This window comes from Plecotus auritus (assembly GCF_963455305.1).
Source record: "Plecotus auritus genome assembly, chromosome: 3".
In the NCBI taxonomy this organism is placed as follows: domain Eukaryota; kingdom Metazoa; phylum Chordata; class Mammalia; order Chiroptera; family Vespertilionidae; genus Plecotus; species Plecotus auritus.
In genome coordinates, this window is record NC_137772.1 from 111335135 (window position 1) to 111355543 (window position 20409).

The 20409-nt window shown below is 44.5% G+C and overlaps 2 protein-coding genes across 2 annotated transcripts in view; one reads left to right on the forward strand and one right to left on the reverse strand.

Annotated features, from left to right (window-relative positions):
- FAM168B (family with sequence similarity 168 member B) overlaps positions 1-20409 on the forward strand; it is a 416235-nt gene that overhangs the window by 178923 nt on the left and 216903 nt on the right. The window lies entirely within an intron of this gene.
- Positions 3159-11214, reverse strand: SMIM39 (small integral membrane protein 39). The gene has a single exon (XM_080659646.1). The coding sequence runs from the start codon at positions 3851-3853 to the stop codon at positions 3683-3685; it is 171 nt and encodes a 56-aa protein (XP_080515772.1). The 5' UTR covers positions 3854-11214; the 3' UTR covers positions 3159-3682.

Sequence of the window (20409 nt, forward strand, 5' to 3'; positions counted from 1 at the left end):
CTATTTTTCTGGTGGGTTCAGTTCTGCTCCTTAAATAGTGCATGTCTCTGGGGACTTAGGGCAAGAGGAGGTATGGTCCATACCCCTCTCTGTTGGGACCAAGTGTGGCTCTGGTGTTCACAGTCATGGGCTAGCTCTTTGGCTAAGAAGTTAAGACCTTGCCCTGGTTGATTGGCTCGGTTGGTTGGAGCATCATCCCACACTCCAAAAGGTTGCAGGTTTGATTCTCAGAGCACTACCTAGGTTGCAGGTTCAGTCCCAGTCAGGGCAACAAGAGGCAACTGATCCATGTTTCTCACATCACTATTTCTCTCCCTCACTTCTCTCCCCTCTCCTCCCTTCCCCTCCCCTCACCGCTTCTCTCCTCTCCTCGGTCTCTAAAATAAATGAACATATCCTCAGGTGAGGATTAAAAATAAAATCAAGGCTTTGGGAGTCACCAGACATGCCCTGTGAACTCAGCTGCTTGCTCTGCCCTTCATGGGGTTGAGTTTCCCCTTGGCTTCAGGCCCACTGGGGCCTTCCCTGGGTGCTCCCAGGCAGTGTGCATGCTCATCCTCACATAGAAATGGGACCTAAACAGGTATGAGCAGGAATGGCTAGGTCTTCACCTAAGTCCAGTTGCTGTCTAACAAGTGTTTACCATGTCCCAAATGGGTAGGGTAAGGGGTGGGCAGGCCACCTAAGCATGGGAGGACACTCAGATTGGGCCTTTCCTCCAAATAGGGCCTGAGCAAGCCAAATTCAGAAAACACCAGTTCTTCATGATTTCTGAGAGTAAAACCTGTTCCAAACCCTGATGAAACCACTCCTGAGAATAATTCAGTGTATACCTGCTCTTGCATGCAGCAGCCTCTCAGGGGCAGCAGAGTCCTGAGGCCCACCCAGGGACCCAGGGCACAGAGCACTGGGCTATTCCTGGAAGGCTGCAAGTCTCCTTAAAGGACCATTGCACTTACCCAGCTAAAAATACTTACTATAAGCCCTTCTTCTGCAGAGATGCCTGGTCCCAGGATCAAGAGCTCCTGACTGCAATATGGACAGGGTAAGATAAGAGGATTCAGCGAGGCCACATGAGAAGAGCCAGCCTGCTGCATGTAGGGAGCAGGCACTTGATGGGGCAGCTTGCAGTGCACAATGCACACAAGCAGGCCACCACACCAGGCCTTGGGGTCTGGCTTGAGGACAAAAAAGAAGCAGAGTACTCAAAGATGGTCTATATGAACCAATGAGAATGCAGGCTGCAGGCAAATGTCCCCATTCAGGGGCAGTGTCCACAGGTTAGTATGAGCATCAGAACAGAGGGTATATGTGTCCACAAGTGACTTAAGAATCAGGACTGAGGGTCCATGTGACTATGGATGAGTAATATAATCATGATAGTGGGCATGTTTGACCGCCAGTGAGTTGAGCAACAGGACAGAGAGCACAGATGAGCATGAGCATCAGAACAGATGGCGTGTGACTACCACTAAGCATGAGCATCATGACAGCCTGTGTGACCATAGGTACATATGTGCATTATGAAGATTTGTATGTTTTGAGTGATGAGTTACCGAGACAATGAAACTTCTTGGATAAACTGAGGTTTGGATCCAACAGGTAACAGAACTTTTTGCTTAAGCTTTGTAGTTTTGATCCTGGAGAAGTGGGTGCTCTAAGACTCCCTCTTGCTGCACAGCCCCTGGAATGCACCTACCAGCACATATTCACATGCTCACTAGTAGATGCTACACTTTGATATCCTGAGAAGAGGTTGTAGATTCTTTCTATCCTCAGTTCGCAACAGCTGCACATATACGTCTCCAGGATAGCATTCAGGCTGCCCTCACTGCTGGAACCCAGGCAGGAAGTAATGCTGACACACCCAACACAGCCCAGCTACACATTTCCCCTTCCTAGGTTGTTCCTGCCTGATATTAACCAAACCAGGCATCTGCCCCTGCCCCAGCTTCCTTCAAGTGAGCCCTGAGCTAAAGCCCCTCTTGTATGGCCCAGTGCCTCCTCCCCTGTTTTATTCTGCCAGCCCTTGCAGAGAGGTGCAATTCTGCACATGTTGTTTCCTACATAACTGCGGGAAAAGGCACAGGTATAGCAGAGATGCAGGGCTTCTGAGAGAGACCAGGATGCCCTACACTTTTTTAGACATGCTCCTATACCTGTACTTCCCAATCACCTGAAGGCCCTTGGTGGTGGTGGTGGTGGTGGAGGGGTTGGTCGCCTTTGTCACTTCCTTGTTCCAGCACCTTGCCAGCGCAAGAGGCATCTGGTAGACACACAGCCTGAAGCAACTCCCTTGATGTCCCTGTGCCTCAGTCCCCATGGATGCTACAGTAAAAATGTGCTCTACATGGCTCACAAAGCTCTTGTGTAGCTCCATAATGGGAGGCATTCTGTTGAGTTACAGCAATGACATTAACTGTGTATATGATGTCACCAAGACAATGTAGCTCTGCCTGCTCTGAGAAGCATTCTACCTTCAGGAGAGCCCAGAGACTACCCGGGCCTAAGCAGGGTGGGGTTCTGGGCAGAGGCCCTTCCTGGCCACTCTATTCAAGGTGCAGCTGCACAGAAGCCAAGACAACCCCAGCAGGCTGAGGGGGAGGATTAGGCTTACTCTTGGGCTGGCAGTGGGAAGAAGCTGGCTCTGAGCTATAGGATGTTTATGTGGGGCATGGAGGGGACTGTCCTAGTGGAAGAGCAAGTTCGAGAGAAGGAGCGGCAAGGGGCAGGATCTCTTCCTGTGCCCCTGAGATTTTGATAGGCCTAGGGCAGTGGTTGGCAAACCGTGGCTTGCGAGCCACATGCGGCTCTTTGGCCCCTTGAGTGTGGCTCTTCCACAAAATACCACGTGCGGGCGCGCACGTACAGTGCGATTGAAACTTTGTGGCCCATGCGCAGAAGCTGGTTTTCGGCTCTCAAAAGAAATTTCAATCGTTGTACTGTTGATATTTGGCTCTGTTGACTAATGAGTTTGCCGACCACTGGCCTAGGGAAACCAGTCTCTGCCTCTAAGTTCCCCCTGATGACCACCCACCATCCTTCCCACCCTGCCCCACCTCCTCCTCTCTCACATGTGCAGGCTGAGGTAGGATTGCAATGGACAATCTGGGAATGCAGCTCTGCAGGCCCTTGAGCAGCCAGGGCTGAGGGCTGTTCAGAGTGCCACCTACAAGGGGTGGGGGCTCTGTCTGTAGTGGGTTGAGGCACGCTGAGACCACTTAAGACAGAAAATGGGAAAAGCTGGTAACGTGCAGAAGAACCCGCTCATCTTCCACAGACATCTCTTAAACCTATATAGAAATGCATTTCCAGTTCCGTTCACACTTCAGTCACATAAGCAGTTTTCAGACAACTACAGCAGCCAAGGCCACAGCTACATACTCATCTCCAGTCACCCACAGAGATGCACCATTTTAGTCACACACACTCACACACTACAGATGACAGACAGAAGGACCCATGGCACATGTGTCACCATACTCCCAGGCAGGCAGGGGCATCCTCCACAAGCGGCATCTGTTTGGGGCTTGCGGGGGCTACAGCTTCGCCACCTCGGGTCACTGAGTTGGGAGTGGGCATATACAACTAGATGGGGCTGGAAGGAGAGATGCGGGGCGCGGATGGTGGGCAATGGAGGCGCCGCTCACCAGGAGAAGCCCGGGGCGCCTGGCTTTGGCGGTCAGGAGAAGGCCAGCAGGAATACCAGCACGACATTTATGAGGACGAGGAGCGCCAGCACGGCGAAGACCACCACACGTTGAGCGCCTGGTGGCAAGTTGCAGCACAGCACAGCGCGCAGGGCGCTTCCTGGGGCCCCCGGGCGGTGCCGGGCCTGAGGCACCCTGGCCATAGCGCCCACTCTCCGTTGAGCGCCGGCCCAGAGAACCCCAGGAGCAGGGGCAGCAGCAGGGCCAGAAGCGCAGGGACGGCGGGGCGGAGTCGCGGTGCACTCAGATCGGCTTCTGCGCAGCAGCCGGCTTGTGCTGCCAGGGCGCCCAGCCCCGATAGAACCCAGCACCGTGCGGAGTGGGCTGTCAGGGTTACACGGACTCAGGCGAGTGCAGATATTTGACCTTGGCCACTCGGTGGGATGGCTCAGGGAATCCAGACTGCGAAGCGCAGAAATGGGGGCTGTGGTGACTTGGGCCTTGGGGATGGGCCAGGGGTTCTGATTCTTAACACCAAGAACTGCCCTTGGCCCCCACTTCACAGATAAGCAAATGCAGCTCTGAAAGGTCAGGGAATTTGCGCAGCCATCACATCACAGAGGAATATAGGGATGGTGGAGCTAGGACTTTAACTCTGGGCTGACTAAGGTTGATCCATGCTGAGGCACTTCAGGAAGACCCTGACTCAGGATATCTCCTTACTGACCTTGTCCATCAGAGAATCGTTTTGTTCCTGTAGGAAAGCAGCTGGCTTCTTCAGCTGCTATCCACCCCAACCCCCCAGTTTTATTGAGGTATAATTGACAAATAAAAATTGTATATATTTAAAATGTACACTTGATGTTTTGATACAGGTATACATTGTGAAATAATCACCACAATCAAGCTAATTACCATACCCATCACCTCACAAAGTTAACCATTTTGTATGTGTGGTGACAACATTTAAGATCTAATGTCTTAGCAACTTTCAAGTGTACAATACAGTGATTTGAGGTTTTTTATTGAGCAGGGTACAAGGGTAATTTCTTTCCGGGTTCTTGTGCAGATGGAAGAATGAATCCATGGACAAAAAGTGGTAGGTGGGAAGTACAGGACTTTATTGCAAAAGAAGAAACTTTATTGCAAGCATATTCTATCTCTAAAACTCTTAATTGTAAGCTAATTCTAAGACCATATCTCTCCTGGCTAAGGAGAGACAGAGGGGTCCCCTAAAGAGGGTGGCCACTGCTCTCTTTGTCTTGAGGCATTGTCTGATTGGACCCTTCCCCAACTTAGGATCCCCATGCTTTCCTCATTGGCCACTCTGCAAAGGCTAAAGTCCACGTGCCCTCCTCCCCCCCTCCCTTATTTTGTAACATTTCTCTACCCTCTGTGGAAATGTGTTTCCTTTTCCCCGATATTCTGTGTCTTTTCTTTGTCCTTCACATATCCATCTTATCTGTTCAAGCTGGAGTTACTTTTGATCTACCTAGCAACCTTATTCTGCCAAGCCTTGAGGCTGAAACTGCTGGCTTCTCCCTCTCCCTCTCTCCCTCTCTCCCTCTCCCTCTCCCTCTCCCTCTCCCTCTCCCTCTCCCTCTCCCTCTCCCTCTCCCTCTCCCTCTCCCTCTCCCTCTATCTCCATCTCCATCTCCCTCTTCCTCTCCCAGAGATTTTTTACCCCTATGGCTCTTCCAGCTGCTCAGGCCAGAGATATCTCTGTCCTTGGTTTATGGCTGTTTTAATTGTCCAGGCCAAGTTGCCTCTATCCTCTCTGAACCCCCTCCCTTCCTGTATTAAGTTAGCTAGTTAACCCTTATCAACAGTATTATTAACTATTAGTGGCCTGGTGCACAAAATTTGTGCACGAGAATTAATTAGAGGAAATATTTTAATATTGCTATTTGCCCTTTCTCTACAATAGAAGTGTCAGAGATGAAAGAAAATTAGTAAAATGTGTATGAAAATAATATATATGTTTATTAATAAATAAACAATCACAACATGATATAACAACAAAAACATGAAATAAAACAACAAAAACATGATGTAAAAACAACACTGACACAAACAATGACTGATAAATTGATTAAACTTATTCTAATATCTCCCTGTATACCACATTAAGAGTGAAAACACTTTCAGAGTGCGACTAATTTCCCTTGTGATGAAGTATTTACAACTTTAACTTTAACGTCACACGCTCTTCGAACTCGAGAGAAAGCAACATATAACTGACCATGTGCAAAAACGGGTTCAGATAAGAATATTCCTACTCTGTCTAGAGTTTGTCCTTGTGATTTATTAATAGTCATCATGGGAAACTGTCGTCGAATTAATTTAAATGGGAGGGCAGTGTCAGATGGGGACAAATAAATTCTTGGAATCAGAACAACCTCTCCTTCCGCAGATCCTGTTAATACTTCAGCTTCCATATTGTTAGGTCGCAATCTTGTGATAATAAATCTAGTACCATTACAAAGACCCCATTTACTATTAAGATTTCTCAGTAGCATGATGATTGCACCCACTTTCAATTTTAATTTATGACATGGCATTCCCAAAAGAGAAATACTAATAAGAAATTTGATGGGAAAATTTTCCTTCTCAGCATCATCTGTTGAAACAATGGAATCATCACTCAAATATGTGTAAAAATGTCCATTGAGTATATCCAAAATTTCTTCATTTAATTTATGAACGTGCTCATTTTTAGGACAAAGAATGGCACGTTGAGATATATTTTAAATATTATCTATAAATATAGTATTTCCAAAGGTAGCTTCAATAATAGATCCGTTACAAATCATTTCACAGGGGAGTTCAATAATATCCATTCCTAAATGAAAACTGCTATCAAGTTTGCCATCTCCAAGTTTTACTAACCATTCACTATAAGCAGAATCCTCTGATCTCATTTCTGTTTTAAGAGACAGCTTTCTGAAACATCCCCAAACACTACAGTACTTTAAACTCATTTGTACTATGGCTGATTGCATAGCATGTGGCACAATACTGAGACATTGTCGAAAATCCCCTCCAAGAAGGAGAACTTTCCCACCAAATGCAACATTCAAATTCATAATTTCTCTTAGTAATCTGTCTATGGCATTTATAGCATGACTGGATCCCATGGTGCATTCATCAATAATGAGAAGTTGGGCCTTTTTAATGGTTTTAGCAACTTCACTCTTTACATCGAGTCTAGAAATTGAACTTTCATTTAATGGAATTGGTAATTTATATTGGGAATGAAAGGTTCTTCCACCAAGAAGTAAATTTGCAGCAATTCCTGTAGACACTGTGGGTAAAACAGTACCAACACGACCTCTAATATAATTTATTAAAACTTTATAAAGATATGTTTTTCCACTACCACCTGGACCACCCAAGAAAAAGCATTTGGGGTGTACAGTTTGATCTTCGATGGCTGAAGTTATAGTCTGAAAGGCTTCCAACTGTTTATTGTTCAGAGAATTTATCAAAACCTCTGACTGTTGTTGCTCATATGATTCATTACATGTATTTGTATCCATTAATAAAGGATAGTCTGGAAGTTTGAAATGTGAACATTTCATTCCACGCAATGTGAATACCTCTTGAATTTCATTAAGGGCATGCATTTCACAGTTCACATAGGCACCTTCTCTTCGGTGTAATTTCCAACAAAAATCTCTAATAAAATAAGATTTATTCTCATCCCAAAATTTGTCTGCATCAGAACATCCAAACACACACATATATGCAAAAAGTTGCCATAGTTGTTTGGGCATATTAAGGATGATTGCATCATCAATCATATCTTTCCAGATAGTGTCGTTGATTAATAATCCTGGATGTTTAGCAGCTTCACGAAATGTATGATAAATTACACCTCCTACAGTTTGCAGATCATCAAAACGTACCGCACCTTTCATGCAGAAGCATAAGTCTAAGGTAATATCGTTCTGGTTCTCTAAAGCTCAAAGTGAACAGTCCACCTAATAATACTTTATTCCTGTCCTTTTGGCGTTTTCCCCACAAAGAGTTATTAAACACATAATGTTGTGGAATCTCCCAATAATAATAATTACGTGCGTCGGAATCTTCTCTATTCAATAAAAACCAAGCCATCAAAGCTGAGTTATGCCTTTTAGCCCTATGTATAACTTTAGCAAAATCATTGGTATGAAAATACAAATTTTGTTCATTTGGCAAATGAATAGCTAATCTTGTGATTGCATGAGATTGGTCATGCATTCACATTGCAAAAAGTCTTCAAACAGCCTCAGGAGCACTCACATACCTGGTGTCAATGAAATCCTGTACTTTGTTATGATTGATAATATTTTTTTTCAGAAATTTGAATATTTGCACAGTCATGCCCTTTATAGATGTATTTAAATAAATATTTGACAGTCTTAATCGATGCGCTGACTTCAATGTTTATATGACAGTTATATTTAAGGCACAAATACGGGTTATAAGGGACAATCCAAGTGTTATTGACAACTTTATTTCCAATAGACATGGTGCTATCAGATCTTCGTTTGTATTTGGGATATCCATCAATATTTCCAATGGTCACATTTTGAAATTCTTTCAGATATCCCTTTGAACGTTTTCCATGTTCCATACATGGACTATTTGGATTTTGTATTCCACATGGTCCATGTACCATATTTGATTTTACAATTTGAAAAAGTCGAGGACACTGGTCTTCATCTGGAATTTCTGCCTTAACTATACAGTCAATGTCATCTTCTGTCCGTAATTTGGATTCACAATCTAATATCAATAATATGTGAGCGTGAGGCAGTCTGTGTTCTGAAATTCAATGACATGAATTTTAGCTATTACTTTGCCAAATAAATGGAATTTACATATATCATTTAAAAGATAATTCAGCTTAATATTAAAAACTCTAGCTACCAAGTCAGGTCTGTTTTCAACTTTTTGCCAGCTTTGCAAATTGTTTGTAATATCTGCCCATTTGGGGTTGCACATCATGGTTATGAATAAATCGGGCTTGCCAAGCTTCGTTACAATTTCCATAGCATCCTGATATCACTGCTGCATATTTCTGGGACTACCCTCAAAAGATGATGGAAGTATTATCACTTTACCAATAGGCACATTGTCATTTTCAGATCTAGATGTGAGATAATCCATCAAACCACTACATTTTTCAACTCTCAATTTAGATTGGTTTGCTTTAATGAAATTTATTCGATTGGCTTCCATTTTTGAATATGAATCAACAATAAACTGTTGAGTTAATTTTCCTGAATTTAAAATAGGATTGACCATGTCCTGCACAGAGAGATGAAATCCATAATACTGCATTTGTGTGACTCGTGTCATTACATTTTGTCTAGTATTATTGTTGATTACACTGTTGTCTTTGAGTCTTAATGCAATATCTGTTCCCCAGCCTTTTTCAACATGTGGAAAAAGAATAGGATATGTCATTGCATCTAATGTAGGAAACAGGATACTGATTTGTTTCATTTTAGTGGCATTCAGATTATTGGGATCTGGTTTACAACGAATGAGCAAGTCCCTTTCAAAAGGAGGTTCTCCAGGAGAGAAACCAAGATGGCAGCATAGGTAAACACCTAAACTGCTGCCTTGCACAACAATATCAAAACTACAACTAAAAGACAAAATGGACACCATCCAGAACCATAGGAAAGCTGTCTGAGTGGAAATTCTACAACTAGAAGAAAAGAGGAAAGCACATTGAGACTCAGAGGAACTGCAAAAGGCTGAGGTACAGAGACTCGCACGTGGAGAGGATGGGCAGCTGTGTGCATGGGCGACGAGTGTGCAGCTGGCTTTCTAAAGCAGGAGGGAGAAGGAAGCTCCCAACTGCACTGAACTCCAGTCCCAGGCGAGACGCTGGGAAACCAGAATCATTCGGGGGGAATCTGGACTGTCAGGAAAAGAGAAAGCACACTGAGACTCGGGAGCTGCAGAAGGCAGAGGTCCAGAGGCACGCACGTGCAGAGAGGACTGACTGCTGAATGCACGGGAGGCTGAGTGTGAGGCTGGCTTTCTAAAGCGGGAGGGAGATGGAAGCTCCCAACTGCATTGAACTCCAGTTCTGGGCAAGTTTCTGGGAACCCTGATTCATTTGGGGAGAAACTGGACTGTCTGGCAGCGGGTGAAACTCGAGGGCGGCTTTCTCTCAGAGGTGCTTGCAGCGATTACCAAGGGACACTGAGACCCAGGGGCCTCATAGGGCAGGGCTGATGGGAAACCAAGGCTGTCTGCTCTGCCCTGAAACTACACCCCATCCAAGCTGAGCACAGAGGCTTTTACAATTTTGCAAGTCTTGTCTCATAAGAGTGTCTCCAGCACACAAGTTCTCCCAGCATAGACACAGCTGATCCTCACAGCCAATTGGCCTGGAGGTCATTTCCTCCCAGTGATACCAACAACAAACAAGACTTAACTACAACAAGGCTGAGCACACAGTCCACAAAGGGGTGCACCAAGAGTGTCCACCTCAGGTTAACTGGGGAGGCCGACCCACTGGGCCATATAGGAAACCTAGCTCACAAATTTACCCTACCAACTCAGGGAAGCAGTGAAAATGCAGAGACAAAGAAACAGGTCACAAATGAAAGAAATGGAGGAAAGCAAATGACTGGATATAGAGTTCAAAACCACGGTTATAAGGTTTTTCAAGAGTTTCCTAGAAAAGGCTGATAAATTTAGCGAGACCCTCGAGGATATGAAAAAGGACCAACTAGAAATTAAACATACACTGACTGAAATAAAAAATATTATACAGAGACCTAACAGCAGACTAGAGGACCGCAAGAATCAAGTCAAAGATTTGAAATACAAAGAAGCAAAAAACACTCAACTGGAAAAGCAAAAAGAAAAAAGAATCCAAAAATTTGAAGATAGTGTAAGGAGCCTCTGGGACAACTTCAAGCATACCAACATCAGAATTATGGGGGTGCCAGAAGAAGAGAGAGAGCAAGATACTGAAAACCCATTTGATGAAATAATGACTGAAAACTTCCCCCACCTGGTGAAAGAAATAAACTTACAAGTCCAGGAAGCGCACAGAACCCCAAACAAAAGGAATCCAAAGAGGACCACACCAAGACACATCATAATTAAAATGCCAAAAGCAAAAGACAAAGAGAGAATATTAAAAGCAGCAAGAGAAAAACAGTTAGTTACCTACAAGGGAGCACCCATACAATTGTCAGCTGCTTTCTCAACAGAAACTATGCAGGCCAGATGGGAGTGGCAAGAAATATTCAATGTGATGAATAGTAAGAACCTACAACCAAGATTACTCTACCCAGCAAAGCTATCATTCAGAATTGAAGGTCAGATAAAGAGCTTCACAGATAAGAAAAAGCTAAAGGAGTTCATCACCACCAAACCAGTATTATATGAAATGCTGAAAGGTATTCTTTAAGAAGAGGAAGAGGAAGAAAAAGGTAAAGATAAAAAATTATGAACAACAAATACATATCTATCAACAAGTGAATCTAAAAATCAAGTGAATAAAAAATCTGATGAACAGAATAAACTGGAGAATATAATAGAATCAGGGGCATGGAAAGGGAGTGGACTGACAATTCTCAGGGGGAGAGGGGTGTGGGAGGTGTGGGAAGAGACTGGACAAAAAGCGTACACCTATGGATGAGGACAGTGCGGGGGAGGTAAGGGCAGAGGGTGGGGTGGGAACCTGGTGGAGGGGAGCTATGGGGGGAAAAAAAGAGGAACAATTGTAATAATCTGAACAATAAAGATTTATTAAATTAAAAAAGGAGGTTCTCCATCTTCGTTTCTGAATATGACAGCAACCTCAGTTACATGGGGAGAATTATATCTACCTGGGTCACTGTTACGATTGTATTTAATCACCATTGTTACTTCCGTGGGAGCAATACCTTTCGCTGCTGCTTCAGATTGGGCTTCCTTTTCTACCTCATGTAGCATCTTGTATGATTTTGTTAATTCATGTATTTCATGCATGAGGTTGTTGATGTTGATCTTGAGTCTTTCTGAGCAGCCTTGGTTTTCTGGCATTGCTTATCTTTTACTCATCGCCTAGGGGCCATATCCAAAATATAGAGTTGAGCAAACTTCCGAGAAACACCATCCGAAGGATGTAAAGTTCCAGTATGGTGAAAAACTTGTCTGTGTATTCTAAAACAGTATGGCCCATGTCCTGATGGCGATGCAATATTTGTACCCATGGAAGCAAAAGAACTATTTATTGAACGAATATTTTCCATGAAATTTTTACTCTCAGAATCTTCATTTATCATGAAGATTTTTAAAATAAAAATATTTTAAAATACGCTGGGTATTCTGGAAAATGTTATCATTTAGACAAACTTTACCTTTGCTACAACATTGAGTAAATTTTCCATCAGATGGTTTTTCATCAGAGAAACTAGTGATAGGCAAAATTGACATCTAATAGTCATTCCACCACAACTATGTTCGATAATTGCATCCTCATTTACTCCATTTTCGCTGTGAAGGCAGTTCCTACCAGTATTAGTAGTACTTGTTGATGACTGTTCTTTAGACATACTCTGTTGTCACTGCTGCCTTCTTTCAACTTCAGCGGCACGTTGGTCTTTAGACATTTTCTGTCGATAATGCTAGCTTCTTTCGGCTGCAGAGCTATGTTGTGCCAATTGTTGGTCTTCAGATACATTCTGTCGTCAACGTTGGCCTCTTTCGGCTTCAGAGGTACGTTATGCTAATAGTTGGTCTTCAGACATTTTCTGTTGATAACACTGTCTTCTTTTGGCTGCAGAAGTACGTTCTGCCAATCATTGGTCGTCAGATACATTCTGTTGATGATGCTGGCTTCTTTCAGCTTCAAAGGAATGTTGTGCTAATAGTTGCTCTTCAGACATATTCTGTTGACGCTGCCACTTTCTTTTGGCTGCAGAGATACCTTGTGCCAATAGTTCGCCTTTAGATACATTCTACACCAACCATGGCTTCTTTTGGCTTCAGGGGTACTTTGTGCCAATAGCTGGTCTTTAGATATTCCCTCCTCCCTGCTGTCAGAGTCCAGGGTGCAGGTGAATGGGATTCCTGGCTGGCAGGCCGGTGACAGCAAGCTATCCAATGGCCAATTCTGTGAGGAATGGGGCTCCCTTCTCCTTCCTCCCTCCTGTCAGGGTATGGTTTGAAGGCTAACCTCACCCCCAATCTCACGAGACCCAGAGTCCCACTGCGCCAGCTGGCCGGGGCCCAGATTTCAGTTCCTGGCCCCCACACTTCTTCCTTTCATCCAGGCCTCTTCAGGCCCAGTCTGTTTTGTTTTCATGTTTCCATCCCAGTCTCTTCCAGTCTCTGTCTCTCCTTGTTTTTCTCAGCAGTCCTCCAGGCCTCCCTGCCTCGCTGTGTTCCTCTTCCTCTTTCCCGGCTGGGAGGGGGCTGGGCCAGTGGGGGCCGCTCCATCCTCTGCCCACCCTCCCTTCCATCCAGGCCTCTTCAGGCCCAGTCTGTTTTGTTTCCTCATTCTGAGAGAGGCCCTGAGAGCAATCTGGGAGGGAGGGAAAGAAAGGGAAAAAAGGCTGTGAACTGGTGAGCGCTGTGTGTGTCTGTGCGAGTGTGTGGTTGTGAGTGAGTATGAGTGTCGGCCCCGCCTCCCCCGTCCCTGTCTCCACTGCCACAAGTCCCCACACACCAGAGACTGCTGTGCACGCAGCCTGGGTTGTTGTGGATGTGATGGACCCATGGTTTTTATATATTAGGATAGCAATCATATTGTACATCACATCCCCAGAATTTATTCATTCCACATAACTGTAACTTTTCACCCTATAACCAACATCTCCATATTTACTCCCTCCTCAAGTCCCTGGCAACTAGCATTACTCTCTGTTTCTGAGTTTGACTTTTAGATTCCACATGTAAGAACATCTGGTATTTGTCTTTATGTGTCTAGCATATTTTGCTTAGCATAATATCTACCAGCTCCAACCATGTTGTAACAAAGAACAGGATTTCCTTTTTTTTTCTTTTTTTTAGGGCTGAATTATATATATATATCAGGTTTTCTTTATCCATTTATCTGTCAAAAGACATTATGTTGTTTCTGTATCTTGGCTATTGTGAATAATGCTGCAGTGACCATGGAAGTGCTGATATCTCTTAGATATTCTGATTTCATTTTTTTTGGATATATACCCAGAAGTGGGATTGCTGCCATATATGGTAGTCCTGTTATAGGATAGGGAAAAGCTAGAAAAATTCCAAGACAGGAGGAATAGGGAAAATGAGACACAAGAAAATTACACAAGGCCAGTTTGGCAGCCTGCAGCCAGCTTGTGAATAGCAAGCCCTTATCTAAGCAAATGGTTAATGTCTCTGCAAAGAAGGCAGGAAAGGAGGGGGAAGGAAAGGAAAAGAGAAAGGGAGTTTTGATGGCTCTTTTCCCCAACCTGAGTATACAGGTTTAAATCACTCTAAAACTAACAGCAGAAAGGAGGGAGAAGGGGGTAGGAAAAGTGCAGTCTTATCTCATCCCACAGTTTAAACAGAAAAGTCAGCAATTTTGGGATATATAATTGCTAGGTGCTTCTCATAAATTCAGAGAAAGCCATAACAACATAAATGAACAAGAGACCTTTAGAGTTAACCTGTATCCGGATATCTAGCAGAGAAATTTTTAAATCTATAGACAGAAAAGTATGTAAGGCAGAAACCCCCCACCTCACTTGCTCTCTAGATTAACTGAGAGCCCATCTGCACTTCATAAGCCAGATGTATAGATTCACTTGCCTATCTTTTTAATAAATTTGCATGCTTTAATGTTTTAATAAATTGGCTTTATCACAATGCAATCATCTGGAATTATTCATTTGAATTCATTTACATGAGCATAATAAGAACCTAGGTGGGGATAGCACTCTCCCTCTGACTCAGGGCTGTCTGATAACACCTTCCTGGCATCTGTGAAAGGTGCCTGTAACAGTTCTGTTTTTAATTTTTTTAGAACCTCCATAGTGTTTTTGATAGTGGCTGCACTAATACGCATTCCCAACAACAGGGTTTCCCTTTTCTCCACATCCTCACCAATACTTCTCTTTTGTCTTTTTGATAATAGTCATTGTAACAGGTGTGAGGTGATATCTCATTGTGGTTTTGATTTGCATTTCCCTGATGACTAGTGATGTTGAGCAGCTTTTTATGTGCCTATTAGCCATTTGTATGTCTTCTTTTGAGAAATGTCTATTTAGGTCTTTTGCCCATTTTAAAATTGGATTTTTATTTTTGCTATTGAGTTGTATGAGTTCCTTATTTTTTAGATATAATCCTTTATCAGATATATGGTTTGCAAATATATGCGCCCATTCTGTAGGTTGCCTTTTCATTCTGTTAATTGTTTTCTTTGCTGCACCGAAGTTTGACTACTTTTGTTTTGTTGCTTGTGCTTTTGGTATCATATCCAAAAAATCACTTCCAAGACCAATGTCAGGAAGCTTTTCCCATTTTCTTCTAGTAGTTTTATGGTTTCACATTACATTGAAGTTTTTAAACCATTTTGAATTTCATTTTGTATATGATATAAGGATTGAATTTCATTCTTCTGCATTAGATTAAGCAGCTTAAAAAAGGCGGGAAAAGTCCACTGCCTCCCTGCCAGAGCCTATAACCATAGCCCTGTAGGTTTCAAAGCTCATGTACAGTTGGCTCTTATCCATCTGCAACAGCTAGCTCTGTCACAGTCACCATGCCCCTCTGATGGATCAGAAGGCTGAAGCTAATGGGACTGAGGAGACTTAAAAGCATTACAGAAGTAGACAGAGATTTCCATTCTCCATGCTCAGCACTGTGACTCCTGGGAGGAGTCGTCAGTATACGTGCAGAGACTGGGTGTTCACATATGGATGATTTTATCTCTGTATGTCCAAGTTTCTGTGTGTGTGTGTGTGTGTGTGTGCGCGCGCGCCAGTACAACATGCACATGAGTATTGATGAGTGCACCTGTGGACATGACCATCCTACTGAGCCGTCCTGGCCCTGGGGGCTGTAAGCTGCTCTGGCCTGTCTCACAGAGACCTAAGTCCAGTTGTCCAACAACCTGGTGTGTAAGAGGCATCTGGAGCCCAGACTAGCATTGGGATACTCCCTGGGTGGGGGAGGGGTACAGAAGCCAGGCCAGACTTGGGGACAAATATCTAGTGAGGCAGCATAGTTAGACAGGGAACAAAGGCCCCTCCCCTTTTTCTTCTTGACTGGAACATTGCAGACGTGGCCTTTACTGACCACTTGTTACCCTCCGCTTCCCCCTCCCCAATTTCCTGTAATTGAGATAAAGTAAACTGGTCTCCAGTAAACCAGATTTAGCAGCCATTCTGATCTAAAAGTGACCAACAGGGCCATTGTACTATCGTTATAATAAATTGGCATTATGGTTTTGAGACCTCCCCATCCCCTATGAAAGTTCCTAGAGGACCAAAAATGAAATCTCTATCTGGAGAGGATGGATGAAGAAAAGCCACCAGCAGTCACCCCACCAGCATCAGAAGCCTGAGGATCACCCTACTCTGCCTCCCACCCATGTTTAATAAAAACTTTCCTCCCAGACACAATGGGCATCTTGTTCTCCAAGGTCACCTGCACTCACTTCTTGAGTGCATACTATTGGTTTAATAAATTTACTGTGCTTTACTAAATGTTTCTGTAATATTCCCAAATCCTTTCTTGGGCCATGGTAAGAACCTGGACCCTGGTATTGGGTTGAGGCTTCCCTTGGCCTCCCCAGGTACTACATGCACTGGGGAAGACAGAAGCACCCTAGAGAAGGTCAAATGACTTACAGAGTGTCAGTCACAAGCTGGCCTGTATCTAGCAGTATCCTTTAGGTTTTTCATGGAGAAGTGCTGGGAGCATGAGGACAGCAGGACTTCTAACCTTAGTGGCCCTATGGCCTGGTGGTCTGGGCAGCTGTGCTCCCAACCTGCTATGCTGGCCTGATATTGGCAGAACTTCTATAAAGAATAGCTAGAGGACAAACTTCAGGTCTGTCTGCTCTACAGTTCTGGCTGCATCTCTTAATAATAATCTAGAAGCTGCCCGCAGTCTCCCTCCTCTTACCTTCCCGTATCAGGACATCAGAGAAGCTCTATGGACAGATGCTTGGAGGGAACCTGGACACACCAAGGCCCTCAGAGTCATGCAGGGAGTGGGAAGAACTGAAGGGAAGTCCAGATCCACATATGTGCCCTCCTTTAGCACAGCTGTGCTAGCCTGTGGGTGAGACATTGCTATCCACAGGTCAGTGCAGTAGGCATTAGGAGATCCTAAGCCTCCTGGTCAGGAGCCATGCCCTCCTCTCCTCTGGTTCCACCGCCCAACCTGTGGCAGGGGCGGATGGCTGAGTGGAAATGAAAAGGGCACAGTATCTTCCAAAGACACATCCTACCTTTAATCCTCAACTCTTCAGAAAAAATTCTTAGGCTAAGGATGCCTTCAGGCCTGACTACAAGGATGACTGCTCACACCAGACCTGAGATAGGGAGAGGATGGAAGAAGGCTGAGGAATTGGGCAGGCCCAGGTCATCAGCATCTGTAGGATGAAGTATAGAGGCAATGCTCAAAAAAGAGAGGGACACTTCTGGCCACTGAAGTTAATTCATTTTGTAGGAACAGGACAATCACAAGGTGCAATGCATATGTTAGACACAGGGAATATAGAATGAACAGACACTGTGCCCCCTTCTCATGTACATCAGGGCACATACAGAAAGTATAGGTGCCCACACAGACATGCACTACGTGCCTCCCACCCCCAACAGTCCTATACCTTTTGCACAGCTGTATTCTAGGACTCAACACACACACACACACACACACACACACACACACACACACACACACACATTCATACAGGATTCATGTTTTTTTTGATTGATTGAGAGACACACAGAGAGAGAAACATTGATGTGAGAAAAAAACATTGATTGGTTGCCTCTCCTACTCATCCCAACAAGGGATCAACCCACAACCTAGGTATGTGCCCTAAAGGGGAATCAAAATCGCAATCTTTAGATGCATGGGATGATGCTCCAACTAATTGATCCACCTGTCAATGGCACACATACATATTAAATACTCAGTAAATGAGTCACATGCATCATACCCATAGCCTTCATGTGTATATGTGTGTGGGCACACGCACTCACTCGTATTTTCCCACAAAAGTGCCTCACTGTTCTCCCCTGTGTCTGCTGCTCTTAAGGCCACTTGGTTTGGGATCCCTCTAGTTTAGGGAACTGAGAAGTGATCTCTCCTTCTGAGGTCAATATGAATAAGAAATTGTCACAATTTAGAACATGACACTCACATGTTCTTAAAAAAATACATGTGAGTAGATATTGGGTCTATGCAGGGAAGATTCAAGACGGGGTCAGTGGAAACCCACTGCACCAGCACTAAGTATACTGGGTCTGTGGTGGCAGCCAGTAAGAACAACCCATCACCAGTTTCCAGAAGAGGGGTCCTAGAGCTGGTGGTACAGACAGCAGTTGACTGGTGTTCATCGCAGATTGTTGGTATACAACGGACAGCTGCTGGTATCAATCAGGTTACCAGCCCTGGACCAGCTCTTAGGTGGAGTTGGAATGGTGGAACAGTTCTTCTAATTCAAGAGGATAAAGTACAATCATTATTCTCCTTTCCTCTTTAAGTAAAGAAGAAATCATCAATGGGCTTACTTTGTAGGGCACATCTACAAAAGAGATCCTGCTGACATTTTCTAGGAACTTCCTGCTTGATGATAACTGTAAAAAATAATTTTATGAAAATGTATGTAATCTTAAAGCACCAAAATCTAACAATAAGATGAAAATAGCTTCAGATAGAAAATGGTGGCTGAATAGGCAGTAGTGTTGAGCACCTCCTCGTGGGGCCCAGCCAGAAAAGCAACTAAATCAGAGAACATCCACCCTGAATTAACAAGTTAGACACAGCAGAGGAGACAATTTTCAATAAGGAAGAGCAGAGGATGCCTAGAGAATGCTGCTTGCCAGCCATACCCATGTGGAACCACCATCATGTCCCAACAGTGAGTGGTTGAGTACCTCCCGGCAGGCTCCCAGACATCTGCAGGGAGTGCATGCCACCAGAGTGAGCTCCCATGCCAGGCCTCCTCACCAGCTCACTGGGATCTAGCATCTTAGGATCAGGATCCAAGACCTCACAGTGAGTGCAATCCAGGGGGAACCCTGTGCCCCATCCCCACCCCAGATGGTGCTGCTAGCCTGACCTGGAGCCACGCAGCACCCACTCCAACACCCCAGCCCTGGTACCTGCTATTGGAGTGACCCGGAACAATTGAGAGCATGCCCCAGTCTGGGCCACAGGGGATCTCTGACTGTGCAACTCAGAACAACCTTCACTCACTCCACCCCAGCCCCTGGAACAATCCTGCTGGGGCCATTAGGAGCAACCCATCACACACCTCACCCTGGGAGACAGGGGAGCATGGACTGAGTGACCAAGGGCAACCCACACCCACTCCACCCCAAGCCCAGGGTCTTACTGCCAGGGCAACCTGTAGTAACCCAGTATGCACCCCACTCAGGCCACAGGGGACCTCTTACTGTGTGACCCAGAGTAACCCATACCCGCTTCACCCCAGCCCCTGGGACAGTCCTGTAGGGGCTACCCAGAGCAACCTAGCACATGCATCACTACAGGCCATAGAAAAGTGCTGCTGGGGCAACCTAGGGCAAGCCAGTGTGCCCAGCCAGGGACCAGAGGACTGTCCACAAATGGACTGCCAGAAGGACCTAGGGTGCCACCCTGCCATGGGTGCTGGGGCCACACAGAAAATTGCATGCCAGAAGGTCACAGGTAGTTGCACATCAGAGGAACTGTGAATCGACTCCCACCACCCCAAGCATCTGAAGCAGACAACCGAGGGAACAGATCCATGGGAGAAGGGGATACAACTCATAGCAGAGACAATAAAGGTGTGAGACTCAAGGCAGGCCCAGCCTCTGGGCTAACGATTTCTGGACCACTCTCCTGATAGGATCTTCAACCACTCAAACCCCAAGCAAGGTGCCAGGGCCAGAAAGAGACAGCAAAAACAGGAAGACAAAGAAACAACGCCCGCAAGGGGAAAAAAAGGAGGCATTGACAGAAAAGGACATAAATGAAACAGAGGCATGTGATATGTCAGAAAAAGAATTCAGAGTAAGGGTCATACGGTTCATAAACTGGATGGGTGAGAAAATAAAAAACTTATGTAAGAATAAAGAGGAAATAAAAAGTATATAGCTGCAATAAAAAAAAAACAACACAATGGAAGGTTTCAACATTGGACTAGAAGAAACAGAGGGCCAAATTAGTGAGTTAGAAGACAGGGCAGAAATACAAACCCAATATGAACCGCAATTGGAGGAAAAAATTAGAAAGCAGAAGGATAACCTAAGGGAGCTTTGGGACAACATGAAACAAAGTAACATATATATAATAGAGGTGCCAGAAAAACAAGAAGAGGAGCAAGGATTAGAAAACCTATTTTAAGAAATAATGACAGGAAATTTCCTTGATTTGGGGAAAGAAAAAAATCACACAAGCACAGAGAGTCCCAAACAAGATGAACACAAAAAAAACCCACACTAAGACACGTCATAATTACAATGGCAAATGTTAACGACAAAGAGAATCTTAAAGGCTGCAAGAGAGTTACTTAAAAATGATCTCTCATTAGATTATCAAATGATTTCTCAAGAGAAACACATAAGGCCAGAAGGAAATG

Excerpts from the sequence above, each read along its gene's own strand:
- SMIM39 (XM_080659646.1), bottom strand. The coding sequence starts at position 3,853 with ATGGCCAGGGTGCCTCAGGCCCGGCACCGCCCGGGGGCCCCAGGAAGC.